This window comes from Trichomonas vaginalis, chromosome I (genome assembly GCF_026262505.1).
Source record: "Trichomonas vaginalis G3 chromosome I, whole genome shotgun sequence".
Classification (NCBI taxonomy): domain Eukaryota; phylum Parabasalia; order Trichomonadida; family Trichomonadidae; genus Trichomonas; species Trichomonas vaginalis.
This window is the reverse complement of record NC_067203.1, coordinates 26,436,363-26,459,352: the sequence shown is the minus strand read 5'-3', so window position 1 is coordinate 26,459,352 and position 22,990 is coordinate 26,436,363. Positions and strand designations below refer to the sequence as shown.

Below are 22,990 nucleotides of genomic sequence, written 5' to 3'. Positions count from 1 at the left end.
ATAATAAAAATGTTTTTACCCGAAAAGTGACAGAAAAGTGACAAAACATGAAAACATATATAATTTGTGAAAAGCGACGCATTATATAATGTTTTCGACCCAGAAGAAGGCTTCTTCCCAGAAGCAATGGAGGAGGAAGAAGAGGAGGAGGAAATACAAGACTCTATCCAAGAAGAGTCCTCCGAATTCACACCAGAAGACTAACAATTTTCCGAATAAAAACTTCATTTATACTAAACATCTTCGGGGCTAGAGGGCGCAACGCGCCTGGAAGCCCCACTCACCTGACCTAATTGGGTTTATATTCTTTGTATGATTAATGAATTTTGATAAAAAACAGTAGGACATACTTTCATTTTTCAAAATGAGTTTGATAATTGTCGGTGATGATGGTCGTTTAAAGACAGTTAGAGAGCATAAAGTTCCACAAAGTATAATAGATCTTGCAGAATGTGGTAGAGCTCTATGGGATGTCGAGAAATACACAGCTGAAGAATATTTCACCAAAATCGACGAATATATTAAGAAAAATGTTTTTCCAGCCCAAACACTATTTAACCAGATATCAGAGATTTCTCAGGTTCGTGAAAAATGTTACAAGAAGCTTGGCACCGTATACAAATTATTTGTTGCCAATTATCCTAATCTTAAGGTCAATCCAAATACCAACCCATATCTTTGTTACTATATACGTGATTCTGGAATTCAAATTCCGAAAAACATTACAGATCAATTCCAGCATCTCAATGACGAGCTAGCAGACCAAGTTTATCCAAAAGGTACGATGAATCATGCTTTACTATGGGATGATGTTGAAGAATTCAAGCAATCAGTGATAGATCTACAAAATAAAATTGCTGCCCAAAATAAGAAATCTCCAAAGAAAGGCAAGAAGAAACAGGAAGAAGAAGAGGATGAAGAAGATGGTGATTCAAAGAAGCTAAGAATGCCTTCAATTGAAGCACTTCTTGGCACTGCTGCTTCAAATGCATCAATCAATGTCTATCAGTACATCAGAGCTCATCAAAATGACTTCGATGATGAAATGGATTCATGCGAAGAATGTGGTGTCTTCGAATCTGTTTTGCATGAAGCATTAATGGGTGGTTCTGTTGAAATTGCAAAAGATATCCTTAATAACTTTGACGGTGTTGATTATCATAACTACTGGGCCGATGACATTGCAAGACATGGTCATATGGAAACCATGCAATACATGGGAAGACACTTCTTCAATTCCTATGATTTGATTACAAACTTTTTGTTGCATCATTTCGTTTACAACTACAGAGTCTTTGGCGAATTGGATCATGAACAATTTGATGAAGGCAACACCCCAACGATGGCTGCAGCTGAGATTGGATCTGCAGAATTGATCGAATTCCTCTTTAAGAAGAAACAGGATGTAAATCAATCAGGTTACGATGGCATAACACCTCTTCATGTTGCTGCAAAAAATGGCCATCTTGAAGCTGTGAACGTTCTTTTGAAACATCGCGCAAAATTCACTACTGACGAAAATGGTGAGACACCAAGGGATTACGCGGAAATGAATGGACATAAGGAAATAGTTGAACTCCTTAAGAAGAAGAAAGTTCAAGATTAATTATTTAAAATTAGAATAAATTATTTTATATATTACTGTTATACTTTAATTTAAATATAGCTCGCTTTATAATAAAGAATAAAAACTGTTACGTGTATGTTTGTGATAATTTGAACTTAAAATATTTGATATATTAACTGAAATAAAACAAATATTAATGCTCTTAGTTCATTTTAATTAGGTGTTTTGATTTAAAATATATTACTATCTCAAATGATCTTTCGAAGGAAAAAAAAAATGATGAAAATAAATAAAATTTCAAAAAGATAGCTATTAATTTGGTATTTTAATAATCTCTTAACAAAATAATAATTTTCTTCAATTACTGAAGGTGAACTTTGATATCTTTCTTAGGGAAATATTGTTGGGCGACACTTGCGAAATGAGAACATTTTTCTACAACAAGTTCAACATACTGGCCAAGTTTATCATTTCTAGATGCAGCAAATTCGCGGAGGAAGAGGCCAATCTTTGCCCAAAATCTTCCATGGGCTTCTGTTGTTGCAAGGCTAGCAACAATGACTAAGAAGAAGTATCCAACGAAAATAATTAAGTTTGTGAATGAAAACTTTGTAATTGCTTGGATAAAGAATGAAATTGTTACACAAACTTCAATAATGGCTGAAACTATTGGAATGTATTGATTGTTAATGTAAGAGCGGAGTTTTGCTACAAATGGACCTTCAACACCCATCCATGGGGCTAAGAAATGAACAAAGAAATGTAAGCTTTCAATTAATGTATTTACAGCATAGTCAAGAACTACAAAATAATTTGTGCTCTCTGTAACAATGAAAAGCAAGCAAAGAATAAACATGTAAAAATCTTGGCACATTAATACTTTTTGAGTTACATTTTGAGGTATTTCTAATTTTGGAGCTACAAATCTAACGATCCTAAAAAGATGGAATGATTCTGCTGCAGAATAAAAAATAATAACTGATAAAATTTCGTTTGCAAAGAAATAAATGATGCAAGTTACAAAAGTAATAATGGATAAAGCTCCAATGACCCATTGGATGAAAGCTTCTGAGTCAATTTGGAAAGACCTTGGATCAGTTTGATCCATAAATATAAAAAATAAAACAAGTCAATTTTTTTATTGCTTCGATTTGCATGCAGACAGAATCTACGAGGAATCTGGGCAATCGGTAAACAGTAATTTCGGAGGTTTTTTTCAAGGAGATCCCATATCGTGGATCTTTTTGGAGTCCAGTGCATTATCTCAACGAGAAATCATCATAATTCAAGATTAACTTTCGTATTTTCTATTATTCTTATGTAATTCGAGTTTTCCTTATTACAAAACGCAAGTTTCCATAAAAGATTCACTATTTCATCAAATTTTTACTATATTTCGGAAATTATCTAAAAAGGTACAAGATTTGAGATCTCTTCGAAAAGCATTTGCGGACTACTGTTCACCGATCACCTGGAAACTTCGAAACGATTTTATTTGTTTGCATTTTGCGGCAATAAAAAAATTACAAAAACGAAAAAATCTCCTCCCGTGTGGATAATTCAAAGTTTATTCGTAGGAATAAATAATATTTGCCATTGTTTGTTCGGAAATTATTTTCACGCAGTTTGTAGTATGAAATCTGATTTCTAAATCTTTTCTTGTCTTTTTAACACATCTTATTCGGCAAGATGTGTTTCAAGACGATACTTGAGAGAGCTATCGTCTGTGTATTGAAATGAATCTGAACGAATCTTCTCATGGAATCTAAGTTCCATATAAACGACAAAGAAATGAGTATTGAACGGGAGGGAAAGGCAAATGCAGTCTCGCTCTGCATATCAAGCCGGCAGCCCACGGGAACAGCTGCCCTCGCGGTCATTTGCTCATTCAAGCTACAACGGAGATGATCATCGGCGGCACACCAACCATAAGTGCGGTCTACATCTCTTTCGCCATTGGGTGTTAAGAGGCTTTGTAGGTTTTTGCATTGTGTTTGAAGGAAAAGAGAGATTATGAGGTGAGTTTCAACAGGAAACATATACAGTAAAGATGTAACTTTCTCGCTGTATCTCTGAGTTTTTGTTGCATTATCAGAAATCTTAAATCTTATGATCAGTCTATAGAGACCAAGGGACGCAGCATATGGGATGTTGCAATGGCCTCTACCACCAAAGAGGGAAACAGGGTGGGAAAGAATAATCGGGTAAGATAAAGAAAGATTAAACAGGATAATGAACAAGGTCTCAGAAAGAACAAAATATGAAACGGAGTAAACGTTTGTATTATCATATGAACTCGTCAATCGGATTGACAAGAGGTTCATTTCTCTTAAATGGTGGAAGGGCTCACATCTTATGATTATCTCATAGAGACTAAGGACCGCAACATACGGGATGTTGCTGTAGTCTCTACCACCAAAAAGGGTTACAGGGTGGAAAAGAGAAATCGGGTAAGATGAAGAGTATCTCAATCTCAACTTTTCCGCAAAAAGGGTAATCAGGCAGAAAAATGAGATTGGGCTTCTTTGAACCAAATAAAATGAAATGATCAGTATATTGGTCGCTAAAGCGGCCGGGATTCCACTTCTTCGCAGGACCTTTATAATGCTTGAGAACGAACAGCGATCAAAAATTGAGAGAATTTTTGCGGCTTTAACGGTTCTCGAATGGCCATCAATGGGACACGCTTTGGGCGAATTTAGGGCTTCTAGGACCGCCACGCCCGGTTTGAACGGTCCCCCGCACTCATACAAGATCAGTGCGAACACTGTATAGGAGGATATCCAAAATGGAACAAGATATCTGATATCCTCGAAAAGTTTTTCCGAATTTCGACTTACAAATCGCTTCAGGGTGGTGTACAGAGCCTGTATGCACGCTATCCAAAGCAAAAAAGTAAAAATCTTCATATCGAAAAAATCTCCTCCCGTGTGGATCGAACACACGACTTCCAGATTAACAGTCTGACACTCTAACCAACTGAGTTAGGGAGGAATTCACATTTAGGATTAAATAGCTGCTTCCCTGATAGAAATTATATATTTTTCTCGAATTTGAAAATTTATCAAGTATATTTCATCAGGTATGTATTATTGCTTTATGCATGTCAAATTGAGCATTATTAAATTTAAGGTTTATATATGTAAATTTTACAAAAATAACTATTTCAAAATTGCCTCTTTATATCAAATAATTAAATAACAGTGGGGTCTTGTTTTTCTGCCTTCATACTTCTAGCGTTGAACATTCTTCTCCTAAATGGAACTTGAGAGATCCTTGTCGAACTATCTTGAAACATTTTTTTCATGAACGGGGATTGTAATTCACTGGTTGATTTAGCTGTTTTAATAACATTAAGTTTCGACATTGGAGATGGTGTGTTAAGCTTCTTAAAGTAAGGCATAGACAGAATTTCTGTTACAGCTGGTCTGTTATTTGGATCAAAGTCTAGGCATTTAATGATTATGTTTCTCAATTCTGTGTTCTCAACAGTAAATACTGGATAGATGCCAGTATTTAAAATCTTCAAAAATGTATTGAGATTAGTAGCGTAATATGGGTAATTTTTGGTGGCCATACAATAAAATGTAACTCCAATGGACCAAATATCAGATTTCAGCGGATCGTATGACTTTTTGCGGAATACTTCTGGTGCCATAAATAGCATTGTTCCTGTATGTGAGGGTGATGAATGAAAATCTTCTGATGATGCATTTATAGTCATACTAGATACCCTTATTCTGCCAAATTTGTCAAAAACGAAGTTAGTTGGTCTAATATCGTTCTGTGACATGTTTTCGTCATGGTACTGCTTTACTGTTAGAAGTATTTCATGACAGTATTTCATTAATTGATCATCGGTAAATTCTGCTTGCTTCTTCAATAAAAAGTAGATATCATTTGGCGAATAATCCTGCAATATGTAGACATAATCTTGAAATTTATAATACGTGTAAAGTTCTATCTCGGGTGTATCTTCAATTTTCTCGATATATTGTAAATCTGTTTGATTAAATCTACTTTCGTGTATTCTTTTCAGGCAGTAATTGAGTTGTGTTTTGGGTGAATAAATAAGGAGCAATGAGCCAAAACAACCCTCTGCGATTGTACTGTTATATTTAAATGAGTGTGCCTCAAAAATAGCAATCTCTTCGTCTTCCATTTTGATTCAAAAAAATGAGTAAAATTTGAAAAATGAGAGGTCAAATATATGACAAATCAGAAGAAAGAGTTATCGATGAAAATAAATTTAATGAAATTCAATTGAAATTAAAGTAAAAGAGGTAGGGCAACGATAGAAAATTTTTGGAAAAAAAGTTCGGAGATCTTAAACGTATCATATTCCCTGCATGGTTTGGTATCTTCCGCCATGCGTTGTGCCAAACATATTGACACTTTCCAATAATTAATTTATGGTATGAGTCACAGAGTTAGATTATAAAAAGAAAGTAAATAATTGCAATTAGAAATCATATATGTCGGAAATCAAATGTTGATGAGCAGAAACCTTTTACTCATCATAAAAGAGATAAATCACTAAAGATTTGTATACATTAAAATTTGATATTTGGTGCTCGAAAACTGTCTGATGGGACTCCTCCAAAATGAACCAATCTATCGCTGAGGACCAAATTAGATGATGTGGATGGTGTATTCTCTAATTCTAACTTAGGAAGAATGGGAACAAAACGAATGACGACAACAACATGTCAAACATAGATTAAATATCTATGAATCAATAAAGTATACGTGCATTGAAGGTGATAACGATCACTTGAGGCTTATAACTCTTTGACTAAATTATGCAATAATTAAATATAATCATTTTTATATTTTTATACTGATAGTAATTAATATACTATCCTGCTTAATAAATGGTATGATCAAATTTGTTTGAAAATTTAATTATGTATATGAAACTATGTCTTCTATATAAAAATCAAAATTTTCGGACGAACCTAGATTGAACCTTTATGAAAATCTATCATTTTTGTTAATTAGGTTAATATGAATCTTTTACATATGTATATATAGCATTGATAGCTTATATAATCATGGTTTATTCCATATTAACATATTTTTTCAGTTAAATTTGTTAATAATATCATGTAACAAATTAATTCAAGATTAGAATGTCTACAAAATGCTAACAAATAAGAACAAAATACGATTTCTCGACTTAAATTTTAATATGGAGTAGTTTTTCGTTTAAATCTAATTAAAAATGAATAAAAACTTATCTTGTACTATTTTCATTCAAAGATTTTAATAATGTAAATCATGCATTTTCATAATTCAGTACAGTTCTTTTTAGAATTAAAGTTGATGAGGATGATATTTGTGATTTAAAATAATTTGTTAATGTTCACCTTTTATTCATCACCTTGTGGTATGCCCTAAAGCAATAGCATTATCAATTCTGCTGAATTGATCAACTCAAAATTCCAAAAAAAATTCAAAATTTCAAAAATGAAATTAAACAATTTGAATTTTCACATGAAAAAATCAATTTCGAAAAAAATTTGGAAAATCAAAGTATTTGATAATTAGTCAAATAATCAATTTACATCGTTTTTACTCATAAAAAACAACTAATTTTTGATTTTGATATCATATTTGATAAATACTCATTCCAGAGTTGACGTAATGTATTAATTATTGTTAGAGATATTGCTTTCGCAGCAAAATTCTTATTTCATGAAAGAAAAAAAAATGATTTTATTCCAACAAAAACAAGTAAACAGATGAATGGAAACGTACTATATTTTCATAAATGTAGTAATCAGCGTGTCAGCTTTTGTTTATCATGTTCGAGTCAAAATGTATTAACTTGTAATAAGAAATATTCGAAGATTATATGAAGTATTGAGCATTCTTTGTAGAAATATTTGTAATTCATTACTAACATATATAATAAAGTTGTTTTTTTCCTTATTGCAATAATTTTGTCTGATTTTAATAACTTTTCATGTATACGAGTTGTGTGAATATGCATCATAATATGCGTAAATATACTTATTTGCGACGAATAATGTGGTTGCATAATGGAGGTGCTAAATTTTGATTTTTAATATGGGGCTTTGGTATGTATAATCATGTTCTTATCTCAACGTAGGAGTATTGTGCAATATGATTAAAATTTACGAGGTTGATCTTAAATTGAATAATTCTGGAGTATAAATCACAATGCAGCTAATTCTATGTTAAAGATAGATACAGATTGTAGTAATCAATTAGGGAGTACAAATTCATTCTTTCATTTCTGTCGTATTGAGCAGAAAGGAAGAGATCATAACCCTAGGAAAAAAAGCCCAAATTTGTCACTTTTCATAGTACGTTAAACTCAATTCGCTCGGCGAATGCCGAGCACACGTACTCATCATTCAACATAATATTCTCATTCTTTGGTTATTATAGTGCCAGACAACACAAGATTTCAAAGAATTACTTGAGTTTTCAATTAATCTTAATCCGATTTTAGATTTATCGAGAACTCCATTATCACAATCACATACTTCAGTGCGGTAACTACAATTATCCATATACAGAAGGAAGTTCTTTTCGAACAACTCATTTGGAGTCTGTTTTGGAAAGAACTTCTTTCTGTCCGACTTAATTTCATAGTTCCTGATCAACCAAAAGACAGAAACCACACACTATCTACTTAGGAAAGGAGTTCTTTCTAAATCTTCCTTAAATTGAGATTTTACGAGAGATAACCCTTCTATTGCACTTAAAAATGAACATTTTGATATCTTTAGTATCACACATGGTCATATATAGTATTTCATCTACATGAATACATTCATCTTTCGAAGTCTCTCATTAAATGGGAGGCTTCGAAAGATGAATCGTTTTATTCATACAACTTTAAATCTCGAACACATTTAGAGAGTGAGTATATCATTTTATTCTTGTTTTGAGTTTATTCTGATTCAAAATTGCAGTGAAAACAGAAGTTCACACATCATATCTGAATGTGAGCTCATCTATACTTATACGATCTCAATACCTCCACTCTAAGCATAAGAGGTGAAGTTATATAAAAATTATCAGATGCGTTGAAGTCTCAAAAGTATTGCCTGAATGCTTGTTTCATATTTGTCCAAGTAGTTTCAATGAATAAATGTATTGTTTTTTATAATTTCGATTTATTTTTAGAAAATATTCAATATAAACCTTTATTGTGTTATTTACATCTCATAAATTCTCTGTCTAAATCATATAAAAGCGCGTTTTACCCCTATGAATCAAGAAATTCATTCAATATTCATGGTATATTTATTAAATTTATACGATTTACTAATAATCAATATTATATCCTCATAAATAGCAATATATTTTGGTAATCTATGATAATCATATACAATATTTGAAATCAAATTTTCATTAGTTTAAGTTCCTTGTTAATAGTAAACCATTATATTTATTACTAATAATAAAATCTATGTGTCGTATTGAAATTCAATAAAATTACTTATTCGGTCCAAAAAAACAAATTAGATAAAATTTTTCTTTTTTTATGTAATTTTTGTTTTTCTTTTTTCTCAAGATCCTAAGTTATGTTCTAACTTTTGACATCATATCCTATCATGCTAGGCTATATATTATAGCATATCCAAAAGGCAAGGAAATCTATCAGAGAAGCCTTTTTGACCTATCGTTGCCCTACCTCTAAAGTAAATTAAGGAGTTTAAATAATTCGATATTATACATATACAAGGGTAAAATGGTCTTAAAAAATTCTTTTGAATTTTTTTGAGAAGTAATATTTTTAGTAAATTGAAAACTGTAAATATGAATTGGTGAATAAATGATCGCAATGCTCAAAAACAATCTTTTCAATTTTTAACGTTTTAATCACAATTGCAACCTCAGAATTTTCAACTTTCACAATTTAAAAACATCGCCGGACTCTCAAAAATAGTCAAACATATTTTATAATCAAAACAGTTACAAATGCTATTTTGACTCTCAAAAATATATCTACGTAGTGTATACACTTAGAATATGATATTTATTTTTAAAACCGTAAATAAGAAATTCAGTAGTAGGATATGACGGGTTGTGTGACTTTTTTTGTAAACGTAAGAATTCATACAATATTGAACGATTTTGTATCATTTTTTTTAACATATGAAGTAAAAAATGTATGATTCTTACGGTTTTTATTCTTACGTTTTTGAATAAATCAAGATTTAAAAATGTTCAAAATTGTAAGACATTTACACTCAGCCCATACATAATGAAACAAAAGAAGTTATATATAGATGATGTCAGCTATTCCACGATTAATTAAACATTGTTTAAATCATGAATGGAATCAATGGAGTCATAATCAAAGACCTCATAAACGGGTAAAAAGAAATTAGAAACTAATGATTATTTGAATTTATGAAATCAATTATTTGATTCATTCTTTCTTCAATCTCTTCTATTCTTTTTGTTAAATCATCTATTTTCATTAATGAGGTGATTCTTGATTGAGGAATAGATTTCAAACTAACCACCCCCTTTATTTTTGAAATTTTGAATCCATCAACTTTAAACATTTTATTCAATTTACATGTTGTCAATTCTTCAAATAATTTTTTATTATTAGCATAATAGTCATTAAATTCTTCAACAGATGAAAAAATTTTTGTTTCAGTAATTGGTTTAACAACGTTTATTTTTTGTTGAACATTTTCACTTTCATTTATTTCTTCCTCCTCTGTTCCATTTATTTTTAAAATTGGTTTCATTTATCATTGAAGGTGATACTGATTCATCTTATTGGGCAATCGCTGGCGATCCAAGTCTTCCTAACACTCAAGCATTTCAAGCAATTGTTACCGATAAACAATTTTATGATAAAAACATTTTCAAATTCGCACCATTTGATTTCTTCTGTTTTGATGAGAAATTTAAACCTAAATTAAAGAATAAAGCTGAAGAAAAAGCACATGAGAAGAAGTTATTGGGTTTAGCAATTGAGAAACAAGGTGATAACATGGTTGCTTTATGTCCTAAGTGTTATACATCATTCAACGGTTCAATTGATGGAAGTGATTTTAAAAAGATTGCACAAAAAATGAAAGGTGTTAGTTTAAGACAAAATAAACAATTAACACCTAAAAATTATTTGGATATAATAAATGATAAATTGATATTTGATGGTCAGAATATTAATTTACAACTTAAAAATGGGTCAATGACTCGCTTAACAATCGGTAAGACTGCATTAACAGGAGCACACACTAAGGCTGTATGTTGTGAAAATGGATGTTGTATGCCATTTATTTAATGAAATGCCACAGAAGAGACAAAAGGAACCGTTGAATGATGGGCACCCTTAAACATTTATTTTATTTTTATATAAATGAATAACACAGATTTAAAAATTTTAATTGTTGATTTAGTACTTAATCAAAATTTTCTTGATTATTATGATTTAAAAGCATATCTCCAAAAATATGATAACAATATAACGGGTGATGATATGGATTATTATTATCCATATTATAAAAATGAAATTTTGAAATATCATGATAAAATAATTTCTAAAATTAAAGACAAAATTAAAAATAATGAATATTCAAAGGGAAAAACTAAATCACAGCTTAAACAGTTGAAAGATTTCAAAAATAAAGTATTAACAGAAGAAGATATTGATGAATTATATAAATTATATAATCCTGAGCCACAAAACACCATGTCCTTCAGACCATAAATGATGCACAAGCTTTAATTTATGATTCATTAGTTAAACCATATTCAGCCCGACTTTTAAATGAAGATCAACTTTTGGAATTCATCCTTCAACATAAACTCGAAGCGGGAAAGTATATCAAACCTTTATATACAGCATATTTAAAACAAATGAATAAAATACATCCAGAATTAATGAAGGAAGGAATGAAATCCAAAATCAAAGCAGATAAAATTAAACCACTTACAACACCAAAACCTCCAACGACAGTACCGCCTCCTCCTTCAGTTAATCCTTCATCATTCACTTTATTATATCCATTTCAAACATTAAAGAAACAAAAAGATTTTAAAAAGGATTTCAAGATATTAAATAAACCAATTGACCCAAAAATTCAACCGTTAAAGGAAAAATTTAGTCGCCCTTCATTTGCTCCATATCCATATTCATACGAAATCGATCATCTGGAATATTCAAAAGGAAACGTTACTTATTTATTTGCCATTAACATTAACACTAGATATTTATATTGCATTCCAGTGAAAGGGAAAACAGAACAGGAAACAAGAAGAGCTATTCAATACTTACTAGATCATGAAAGAGTAGATAATATCAGGGGTGATGGTGATAAAGGATTTCAGGCAGCTATGACTCATTATTTTCCACAAATTAATTTTTACTTCTCATCCTCTCCATATACGTTTCATAATAAAATAGTTGATGCGGTAATGAGAACTCTTAGAGATGCGTTAGGGGTTAACGGTCAGATATACTGGGATGGAAATCATGACTCCATCATACAGCAGTTAGTATATTATTATAATAATACATGGCATAGAACAATAAACATGAAACCGGTGGAAATGAAAAATGATATTTCAAAAGAATGGGAATATATTAGAAAGCAAATGGAAAGGTTGAATGATGTTAAACGTGAACAAATTAATTCGGGGCTCATGAATTTTAAACAAGGGGATAAAGTTTTGATTCATCTCGATTATGGAAAAACTGATAAATCAATGACAAAAAGAAGACGAAGATTTGACACAATAGCTGAATTTGTTAGATATATTAACGGCAATGCATTAGTTGAAGTTGACAATAAATTAATAGAAATTCCGATTTATTTTATTACTCCATTATATTTAAATATTATTTAATTTTTTTATTTCGTAAGAAATGAGTGACAACAAAGCAGTCAAGAGTCCAGACAATGAATATAAAAAGAAACTAAACAAAATTAAATCAAAAATATGCTATTACAAAAAGAAGCCGCAATGCGGTGGGGTTGAAAACGATAAAGAAATAATCGAAAAATTAGAAACTTACCGTTCAATCATTAAACTGAGTGAAGCAAAAATAAAAGAATTTAATAGAATAAATAAATTGGTTGGAAGAGATGAATTTAATAAAGATGAATTTTTAAACTCAATCCAAATTTAATTTTTATTCCTCTTCGACAACATCTCTCTTTCCATCATTACTGCATAACCACATTTTCTCAATTTTAGTGGTTTGTTATTTTTAACATGTTCTTGCATCATTTTTATCATTTCCTCCCTTGTTATGATTCGTGGTAAATTTTGAGCTTGTGGGGTATCCATTTATGATAAAAATAAAAATTTAAATTATGCCGTTCTAAAGTTTGAGACAACATGACATTTTGACAACAACACAGGAGGAAGGCAGTTATGACTTATTTTTGAAGAACTGAAGGTGTCACCAGGTCACCATGTGTCACCAGGTCATTTAACTTTTCTGAAAAAATGAGACAACATGACATTTTGACAACAACACAGGAGGAAGGCAGTTATGACTTCATCGGAATGAGTGTAAATGACCCAAAAATAAAGTTAGTTTTAAAATTATTTTTATTCTTTTATTTTGTATGTAAGAACAGAAATGTCAGTCGAAGCAAAAACATTCACTAACAAATCTAATGGCGAAACATTCACAAAAGGCACTTATAACGGTATTGAAGTCTTACGTAGAGACAAGGATGGTTATATAAATGCAACAAAGATGGCAAGAGAAGCAGGAAAGTTAAACCATTTAAACAGATTTCTCAATAGTGCTAAAATACAGGAAATTCTTGAGTTTTGGATGAATGAATACGGTGGAGCCAAAAGTGGCTCGACCTCAAAACAAGCATTTTATGAGCTTACTAAGGGTGTTATAAATGAATTCAAAGGTATTTACATACATCCTGACCTCGTTCATTTTGTTGCTGAATGGTGCTCTGTAAAGTATGCATTTTATGTCAAAGATATTATGGACTCCATAGACAAGAAAGTTCATGAGAAATTAGATGAAGAAGAACTTGAAGATACAGTAGAGAATGCTAAACCTTTGTTTGAAGAAGAAGTTGGAAAAATGTGCGAAAAACAATTAGAACATGAACGTGAGATATGTTATGGTTATAGAGATTCTCCATACGAACTAGACCAATGGGAACAAGAAAATTTAAAGAGAGAATTTAGAGAATATGAACTCGCTAAGATAGCATTAGAAGCTGCAGAAAAGAAGTTAAAAGCTTGGGGTTGTTTTGTACAAAAATATTGTGAGTAAATGAACCATTTATTTTTATTGAATTCACCAAAAATAATTTTTAGGGTAGATGGTTAGATCTAACCTCATTTCTAACCTCATGACATTTTGACAACAACACAGGAGGAAGGCAGTTATGACTTATTTTTGAAGAACTGAAGGTGTCACCAGGTCACCATGTGTCACCAGGTCATTTAACTTCTCTGAAAAAATGAGACAACATGACATTTAGACAACAACACAGGAGGAAGGTAGTTATGACTTATTTTTGAAGAACTGAAGGTGTCACCAGGTCACCAGGTAATTTAACTCATGACATTTTGACAACAACACAGGTTATTCAATAATGACTTATTTTTGAAGAACTGAAGGTGTCACCAGGTCACCATGTGTCACCAGGTCATTTAACTTCTCTGAAAAAATGAGACAACATGACATTTAGACAACAACACAGGAGGAAGGTAGTTATGACTTATTTTTGAAGAACTGAAGGTGTCACCAGGTCACCAGGTAATTTAACTCATGACATTTTGACAACAACACAGGTTATTCAATAATGACTTATTTTTGAAGAACTGAAGGTGTCACCAGGTCACCATGTGTCACCAGGTCATTTAACTTCTCTGAAAAAATGAGACAACATGACATTTAGACAACAACACAGGAGGAAGGTAGTTATGACTTATTTTTGAAGAACTGAAGGTGTCACCAGGTCACCAGGTAATTTAACTCATGACATTTTGACAACAACACAGGTTATTCAATAATGACTTATTTTTGAAGAACTGAAGGTGTCACCAGGTCACCATGTGTCACCAGGTCATTTAACTTCTCTGAAAAAATGAGACAACATGACATTTAGACAACATTTACGAAAATATGATGCAGCCCAAAAATAAAGTTAGTTTTAAAATTATTTTTATTTTTTTATTCCTATATAAATGACAGCAACAAACAACAACAACTATATCGTTTCTGATGAAAAAGTTATTGATTCATTAGTTGCGGAATTAGTTGTGGCAGAAACTAAAACCCTCAACGAAAGAATTGGTGAAAACATGATTGATTTACATAACTACCTCAAACATGATGGAGGAAGAGGAAGGAAAACTGGTATGGCTTTATTAGTAAATAAAATTTCAAATTTAACGATTATAGATGTTGATATCAATAAATCGTACAATGATGAACTTAAAGAAACAGTTAGAAAAGACATTTTATCAAAACTTTCGGATAAAGATGTTATCGTTAAAACCGCTTCAGGAGGTCTTCACATTTATTGCAACACTAATTTCTTCTATGCAGTTTCGAACAGGATGATTAAATGTTATTCCTGCAATGATTATGATATCGACATAATGACTTCAATGGATGATTCAAAGCGTTCATTAGTGGTTATGGCTGATTCAAGAGTTCGCAAGAATGCAACAGAACCAATCAATACATACTCATTCATTCGTGGAAGTTATGATTCAACATTAACCAGAACAGTGAATGATATATTAAATGATTTGAATATTAAGGTAAGAGTTGAACAGAAGAACGAAGAAATAAAGACTATCATGAATGAAAACAAAGATGTAAACATTGACGATAAACTAGCTCAGAGCATAGTTGATGGCATCTGTGATTTTGAAGTACATAATGACGGTGGAAACATGAATTTAGAAAAAGAAGTTACATTATTCACACTGTTTCAAGCTATTAATTCGTTACCTAATCATTTAATTAATGAAGCCTACGATAACGTTTATAACTTCTGCAGTTTAACAGAAAATGCAAAAAGTAATTTTGAAAAAGCACGTGGTAGATATGCACATTTAATGACTTCTCCATTTGTTTTGGTGAAGATTCTAAAACTTTATCAAAAGGAATATTATGATGAATATGTTTTACCTTTATTACGTAAGCCAAAAATAACATTTGATATCAAACTTGATGACTCGTTTTTGATAACAGATATTAGACGCAAGGCTGAAAATCATCAGTATAAAAACAGTTCTGAAGTAATTGAGGATTTATCACGTGTAATCCGTTTTGTAGATTGTGGAAACAAATATTTCATTCAAAAGGATTATAATATCCACAACAAAATGAATCAAATATCATTCGTTCTTCAGTCAAACATGAAAGAGTCACTCAAAATGATTAAATTATTTAAAGAAGAAGGTAAAACAATAACAGCATGGGATGTACTATTAAATCAATTGTCTTCATTAACCGTTAAGGGTGTTTGCTTTAAATCTGATTCTCCAGATGTTTTCTCAACGTTTCAGGGTTATAAATACAACATTCTTGAAAAGCTTGATTACTCAAAAATTGAGATGTTTATGAATTTCATTAAAGAAGCCATTTGTGATAATAACGATGAAGTGTATAAATACCTTCTCGGCTGGATTGCATCAATGATTCAACATCCTGGAATCAAGAATGAAACAGCAATTATTTTGAAAGGACTTCAGGGAACAGGTAAAAACAGATTTACAGACATTATTTCTGAACTTCTCGCTGGTTATTCATGCAAAAACATTACTGAAATAAGTGAGTTAACGGGTAATTTCAATTCGGTAGTTGAGAATAAAATGTTTCTTGTACTTAATGAACTCAAGAATGTTGGTGAAGATAGACTCGCAAACTTCAACGCTTTGAAATCAATTATAACGGATAATGAGATTAGAATTAATGAAAAGAATCAACCCAGAAGAACTGCTCAGAACGTTGCAAACTTCATTTTCGTAACTAATAACGTTTACCCTGTCAAAATTGAAGTTGGAGACAGAAGATACGTAGTTTTAAGGGTTAATGGTAAATTCAAGGGTCAATTTGATTACTTCAAGAATTTAATGGATTCATGCACAAAGGAATTTTATGATAACCTTTTAACATATTTTATGCAATATGACCTTTCATCATTTAATGTACGAATCATTCCGATGACTGAAGCCAAACAAGATTTAATCGAGTTATCAACAAATCCTTTAGATGTATGGATAAATACACATTATGATGAATTGTGTGCAGGTATGACGTGTAAAAATGCTCTATTCTGCAAACCATCAGACATGAAAGACAAGAATTTCCAAATGAGCATTAAGGATAAATGTGATAGGAAACAGGTAAGAATAGATGGTAAACAAACATGGTGTTATGTTTTGAAAGAAGAAATGAAAGGATTATATAAACAGGTTGAACCAAACGATAATGAGGATTCATTTACTGACGATGAAATACCTGTAAATGAAGCTTTATAAAGTATGATTTGAATTTATTTTTGCCTTCCTCTTTTTCGTACCTGTGTTGTCTAAATGTCATGTTGTCTCATTTTTTCAGAGAAGTTAAATGACCTGGTGACACATGGTGACCTGGTGACACCTTCAGTTCTTCAAAAATAAGTCATAACTGCCTTCCTCCTGTGTTGTTGTCTAAATGTCATGTTGTCTCATTTTTTCAGAGAAGTTAAATGACCTGGTGACACATGGTGACCTGGTGACACCTTCAGTTCTTCAAAAATAAGTCATAACTGCCTTCCTCCTGTGTTGTTGTCTAAATGTCATGTTGTCTCATTTTTTCAGAGAAGTTAAATGACCTGGTGACACATGGTGACCTGGTGACACCTTCAGTTCTTCAAAAATAAGTCATAACTGCCTTCCTCCTGTGTTGTTGTCTAAATGTCATGTTGTCTCATTTTTTCAGAGAAGTTAAATGACCTGGTGACACATGGTGACCTGGTGACACCTTCAGTTCTTCAAAAATAAGTCATAACTGCCTTCCTCCTGTGTTGTTGTCTAAATGTCATGTTGTCTCATTTTTTCAGAGAAGTTAAATGACCTGGTGACACATGGTGACCTGGTGACACCTTCAGTTCTTCAAAAATAAGTCATAACTGCCTTCCTCCTGTGTTGTTGTCTAAATGTCATGTTGTCTCATTTTTTCAGAGAAGTTAAATGACCTGGTGACACATGGTGACCTGGTGACACCTTCAGTTCTTCAAAAATAAGTCATAACTGCCTTCCTCCTGTGTTGTTGTCTAAATGTCATGTTGTCTCATTTTTTCAGAGAAGTTAAATGACCTGGTGACACATGGTGACCTGGTGACACCTTCAGTTCTTCAAAAATAAGTCATAACTGCCTTCCTCCTGTGTTGTTGTCAAAATGTCATGTTGTCTCATTTTTTCAGAGAAGTTAAATGACCTGGTGACACATGGTGACCTGGTGACACCTTCAGTTCTTCAAAAATAATTAATTATTGAATAACCTAAAAACATTAACGTAAACATATATTTTTGGTTGTTTATGATAAAAATAAATGATTCAATTAACACGGTACCATGCAAATATAGTCATAAATGGCGGCATGTAATCTTTACTTTGTCCCGTTGTTTGTGTATATCCTGAAACGCGATGTGTATGGTTTCCTCCTCCCTCAGTGTTACTCCAGTAACAATCTATAGCAAACTTAACGTTGTCTTTAACATCATATCCTTTACCTTTTATCATTGCTGACCAATCCCAATATCTATGCTTATGCCAACCCGCTTGAGATGTACTTAAATCTATGTAGTGACTATGTGCAGGTAAATTTTCACCTGAAATCGTTTTACTTCCTCCTGTTTCCTTTGAAGAGTTTGCACAATACAAAAACCTGTCAACTATTTGTTCCCACGTACCGAAACCCAGAACTGTTGCTGGATTTGTTGAGTTCATTGACGTATAAATAGAGCCTATAGGATATAATGTTTGAAGTATTTCTGTCTTTAATGTTTGAAGCTCTTTTTTGTCTGCTTTCTTGTCATATAAATCTTGAGCAGTGAATTTAATATTATGTTCATCCTTCATGACATAAACATCTTTACATCTAATGTTTCTCATCGTCGTTATGTCGTCATCCGATGTTAAACCTTGTGGAAAGTTAGGAGGTTCACAATATAATGCATCCCCACCAGTTTCTTCAACCGTTCCTTCAATACTTTCTATAGCAACAGTTGTAAAACTTGTATGTGTATGGTTCTTATCTGCCTTCTTCATTAACTCATCGTTAACATAAGTTTTATCTGCTTTAAGGTCTAAACATCCTGAAACCCATCCTGTATCAGCTTTAGTTTTTAAAATCTTTGATGTCCATTCATGATACCATTCAACCCTTTCTATAATTTCATTATCTTTTTCATTAACATATTCCTTATCTGCCTTCTTCATTAACTCACTAGCCACAAGTCCCTTATCTGCTTTCTCCATTATGTCATTTAGGAAACCTTTTATGAATTCCTCATTTAAATTAAATCTTCCAATCTTCAAAACTTTAGGAAATGCATTTAATGCGTAATATCTTTGTTCTTCTGGTGGAATTGATGTTATATCATCCGTTATACCTTTAATTTTAGAATTCATAAATAAAATTTCTTTTATATTTGATATCACTGCACCACCTTTGCAAACGAATTCGAAATGGTCATTTTTCAATACTATCTCCAAATCTCCATATTTCAACCTTTGCGTTTGTTCTGCCGTCTTTGAATTATATGCATATATGGCGTATGTAATGGTCTGTGCCTTAAGTTGTTGTGGTTGCTGTTGTTTAATCATTTATTATGATTTAAAAATAAATATTTAATCCGTTATCTCATCACCTATTTTTTCTATTTGAAATTGCCATAATATTTCATTCATGAATTCTAAATCACAATCAAATAGGTCAGTTACTCTAAATTTAATATTTGATAAATCTTTTGAATGAAGAATAAATGAATTCCCGGATAATTGAAACGGATATGATAAAGAAAATGTGTTTAAGTTGATGGATAAAATGTTTTGTATTGATGGGTAAGAGTTAGGGTCTAATGTTTGATGTGAAAATCTCATTGGGGTATTAACTTTATCACATTTGATTAAAATGAAATTGGAACCAGTGTCAGAATACAAACATCCCCAACATCTTTTTCAAAATTTAATATCCCCAACAATGAACGAAGATGAGGAGTACAAAATTTAATTTTCAGTGGGAATTTAATAAGGTTATTTATTTCATCAAGTTCAAAAAGTTTATCAGGTTTTGATTTAAAATTTTCTTCATACCATATGATAAATGATTCATTTAAATAACTTAAAATCATGTTAATATCCCATTTCGTTATCACATTATTTATATACATATCATACATTTTTTCATGGTCATCTTTAATAAATGATATATAATCTGAAGGGTCTAAAAGAATGGATTAAATTTACCACTCACAGAAACGAGAGTAACATTATAAATTCCTAACTTTTTAATATTCACAGTTATTATTCGAAATAATATTGATAATTGACATTTTTATTACGATTAAAAATATGGTAAAGCGTTATTTTCCAGTGATAAATAAAACTAGGATAAGATTACCTCAAGAATTCATAAATTCAACGAATAAGAAATTCATTCATGTTATAAATTTTAGTGTTTTCAGAAAATATGAGTCAATGTCATATTCATCATCGGGTTATATTTCACTTCATTCAAATTTAGTTCAATCAAACCCATATAATGACCATTTCATAAGATTTTCAGATGGTATTAAAAATGTAATTGATAGATTAAAATATGAACAGATTGACAATATCGAATTTTTGGAATTTTGGTTTAAATATCCCGATGGAAAAAAGATTGAAGTTAAAGATAAAGCTGATACTATAACAAAAACAATTACAATGACCGATCCAGATAGTGGGGAACAAAAAGAAATAAAACAAACGATAGAAACTGGAATGAAAGGTCAATTATTATTGATTATGATTCAAAGGATTATTATTCGATAATGTTAATGCTTGAATATTAAATAGCCTTAACAAAGAATTTTTCAAGTGATATTTTATATTCATCAACTATTTTTTATAAATATCATTATATGTTAAATGAAGTTCAGTTGTTGTTCCGTTCTTTGATATCTTAATTGTGCTAATATCCTTTATAGGATTTATTTTTGCAACTGTTCCGCAGCATGAAACCTCATCATCTATGAAAAATTGAATCTTAACGTCTGAATCTTGAACATCACAAAGAATGGCGATAATGTGAATTAATGATTCATAAGGTAAAATAATTAAACCGGATTGGTCAATTAAATTTATTATTGAATCATAATTATTAGTTATTATATCACGGTAAATTTTCATTAATTCAGAATTAATGTCTATTTTATATGGGTTATCAAGTGGTGCTGGGTATGTTGGATAAGTGGGAATTTCAACGGGTTCTTTACCAGGTTCAGATAAAATGATTGGGTCTCCATTCTCATGGTTTTCTTCATTCTCTTCATTCTTCGGTAAGTCACGAGTTAATAAATTTGGTTGAGTTGCTGACCTTGTTAATTCAGGGCTAACATTAACTTTAACATTTTGAATAATTCGTGATTTATCATCATTTACGTTATAACCAACCGTAATCTCTGCTTTTGCGTTAGTGTTCTTTTGACTAGTGAAACGTCTTCTCATTTATAATCGAATAAAAAAAAGAAAAATATATTTAAAGTTTTATTTAGTTGTTACGGTAATATCCCAAGGTTCATCATTGTTTGCTTATACTTTCTTTGTAACTGCACCAATTATGTTATTGATATTGATTTGAGTTTCTTCCAGTCTTATTTTATCATTTACAATATCTTTAATCATTTCATTACATGCATTCTTAAAACCATCTGATTTTTCTAATTTACGTTTATCACTTTCTTTAATTAAATCAAAGTTATAACCTTGTTGAGAATAAAGTGGTTTCTTTATCAATTCCTTGAACGCTTCTGAAAGTGAAGATGAAGAAATTCTTGCCACTTGAATTGGTTTAAATTCTGCTTTCATTGCTTCTTTCTGTTCATTGAACACTGGATCGAATAAAGCAACTTTAAAGAATTTCTTAGCTGAATTTCAGGTCTCAAATTTGCATATTGACCATCAAACTGATTAACATATCGTGGTAATCCATCCGGTCCCTCTTCAATAGCATTTAATTCTTCATTGAAATAAGAATATGGATTAACGTATGAATTAATTGGACCATGTTCACCTTCTCCAATGTATTGTTTAACAGCTTTTCCATTTTCATCAAATTGCATAGGATAATGTTCATTATATGCTTTACGTTTAGGATAATCAGATACAGTTAATTTATACCCATTTATGACTTTAATATTACCTTGACCATCAGTAACGAAAACTTCATTTATACCATCAGGTTTTCCATTTGGACCCGTAATGTCTGCTTCATGTGCTTCCCAATTTGGTCCATGACGTTTGGCATATGCTTGAGCTTCTGGTAATGTTAAAACGTTTCTCATTTGTTTAACATCCTTTTGAAGACCGGCAACAATGTGGACTAATTCTTTCATTCCATCAGGAACTTTCATAGTTCTATTATATGCACCCCTTTTGTTTGTCCCTTGTTTTAATGGAACCTGTAGAAGATTTGCTATTTCTGTCATGTTTAATTATAAATAAAAAATAAAAATTAATTATAAAAAGTTATTCGAATTTAATGGAACCTTTATTTAAATCAACTATTATTTTTCCGTGTTCTCCTAATTGCTGATATTGTGTGTAAAGTTCATTAATGCTCATTGGTAAATTCACTTGATAAAGCATAACGTTCAACTGTTGACGACTAAACCCACTGAAAATGAAAAGGGTGGACAGGTTTGATTTAATGTTTGTGCTTAATGCTTTGAAATATTGAACAGCCATGAAGAATGAACACTGAATGTGTCGACATTGAGTTAATAACTGATTAAAATATGATTTCTCATTTGTTATTAGTTTTGATTTCACGGCATCATCTAGAAAAATGAGTGAATGCAAAAATTCTTTATCAAAATTTGAAATAGAAAGTGTTTCAAATAATTCATCCCTTTGTTTATCAATAATTTTATCCTCTAATCCTTGCTTCTTGATTGTATTATATAATTCTTTATACATTAAAAAGTTTTTTAAATAATCTTCTGCTTCTTCTTGTGATAAATAAATAATTGGAATTTTGATTAAATGCTTTAAAGATTCAAATGTATCATCTGAAGGTGAACCTGAACGGTTGATATAAATTAACACATGTGAATAGGGGGAAGTGTTAGCAATAATGATAATTTGTTTTAATATCGTTAATGTTTTACCTTTATTTTTGTTTACCAATTGCTGCAGTGATTGAATTTAAGTAACATTCAGAATAT

The 22,990-nt window shown here is 31.2% G+C and overlaps 6 protein-coding genes, 1 non-coding gene and 3 pseudogenes across 10 annotated transcripts, besides 2 other annotated features; 5 read left to right on the top strand and 5 right to left on the bottom strand.

The window, feature by feature from the left end:
* Positions 1-364: 364 nt before the first annotated feature.
* TVAGG3_1054110 (proteasome regulatory particle assembly) lies at positions 365-1,606 on the top strand (the record flags this gene model as incomplete). The annotated part of the gene is made up of 1 exon (XM_001312604.1): positions 365-1,606. One exon carries the CDS (start codon positions 365-367, stop codon positions 1,604-1,606), a length of 1,242 nt encoding a protein of 413 aa, XP_001312605.1.
* Positions 1,607-1,928: 322 nt separating this feature from the next.
* On the bottom strand, positions 1,929-2,675 carry TVAGG3_1054100 (uncharacterized protein; the record flags this gene model as incomplete). Its single annotated transcript, XM_001312605.1, has 1 exon — positions 1,929-2,675. One exon carries the CDS (start codon positions 2,673-2,675, stop codon positions 1,929-1,931), a length of 747 nt encoding a protein of 248 aa, XP_001312606.1.
* A 1,812-nt stretch (positions 2,676-4,487) lies between these two features.
* TVAGG3_1054090 lies at positions 4,488-4,561 on the bottom strand. The gene has a single exon. It is a non-coding gene; the product is annotated as a tRNA-Asn (tRNA).
* A 199-nt stretch (positions 4,562-4,760) lies between these two features.
* Positions 4,761-5,729, bottom strand: TVAGG3_1054080 (protein serine/threonine kinase protein; the record flags this gene model as incomplete). The annotated part of the gene is made up of 1 exon (XM_001312606.1): positions 4,761-5,729. The coding sequence occupies one exon, from the start codon at positions 5,727-5,729 to the stop codon at positions 4,761-4,763; it is 969 nt and encodes a 322-aa protein (XP_001312607.1).
* Positions 5,730-7,899: 2,170 nt separating this feature from the next.
* Positions 7,900-7,947: a mobile genetic element.
* A 2,981-nt stretch (positions 7,948-10,928) lies between these two features.
* Positions 10,929-11,610, top strand: TVAGG3_1054060 (annotated as a pseudogene). The gene has a single exon. A coding segment is annotated over exon 1 (682 nt).
* Positions 11,611-11,680: 70 nt separating this feature from the next.
* Positions 11,681-22,990: part of a mobile genetic element that runs on past the window's edge.
* TVAGG3_1054050 (uncharacterized protein) lies at positions 13,161-13,826 on the top strand (the record flags this gene model as incomplete). The annotated part of the gene is made up of 1 exon (XM_051255830.1): positions 13,161-13,826. The coding sequence occupies one exon, from the start codon at positions 13,161-13,163 to the stop codon at positions 13,824-13,826; it is 666 nt and encodes a 221-aa protein (XP_051081404.1).
* Positions 15,173-15,768, top strand: TVAGG3_1054040 (annotated as a pseudogene). Its single transcript has one exon. A coding segment is annotated over exon 1 (596 nt).
* On the top strand, positions 15,899-17,056 carry TVAGG3_1054030 (uncharacterized protein; the record flags this gene model as incomplete). The annotated part of the gene is made up of 1 exon (XM_051255829.1): positions 15,899-17,056. The coding sequence occupies one exon, from the start codon at positions 15,899-15,901 to the stop codon at positions 17,054-17,056; it is 1,158 nt and encodes a 385-aa protein (XP_051081403.1).
* Positions 18,117-19,388, bottom strand: TVAGG3_1054020 (phage tail repeat-like family; the record flags this gene model as incomplete). Its single annotated transcript, XM_051255828.1, has 1 exon — positions 18,117-19,388. The coding sequence occupies one exon, from the start codon at positions 19,386-19,388 to the stop codon at positions 18,117-18,119; it is 1,272 nt and encodes a 423-aa protein (XP_051081402.1).
* Positions 21,357-22,252, bottom strand: TVAGG3_1054010 (annotated as a pseudogene). The gene has a single exon. A coding segment is annotated over exon 1 (896 nt).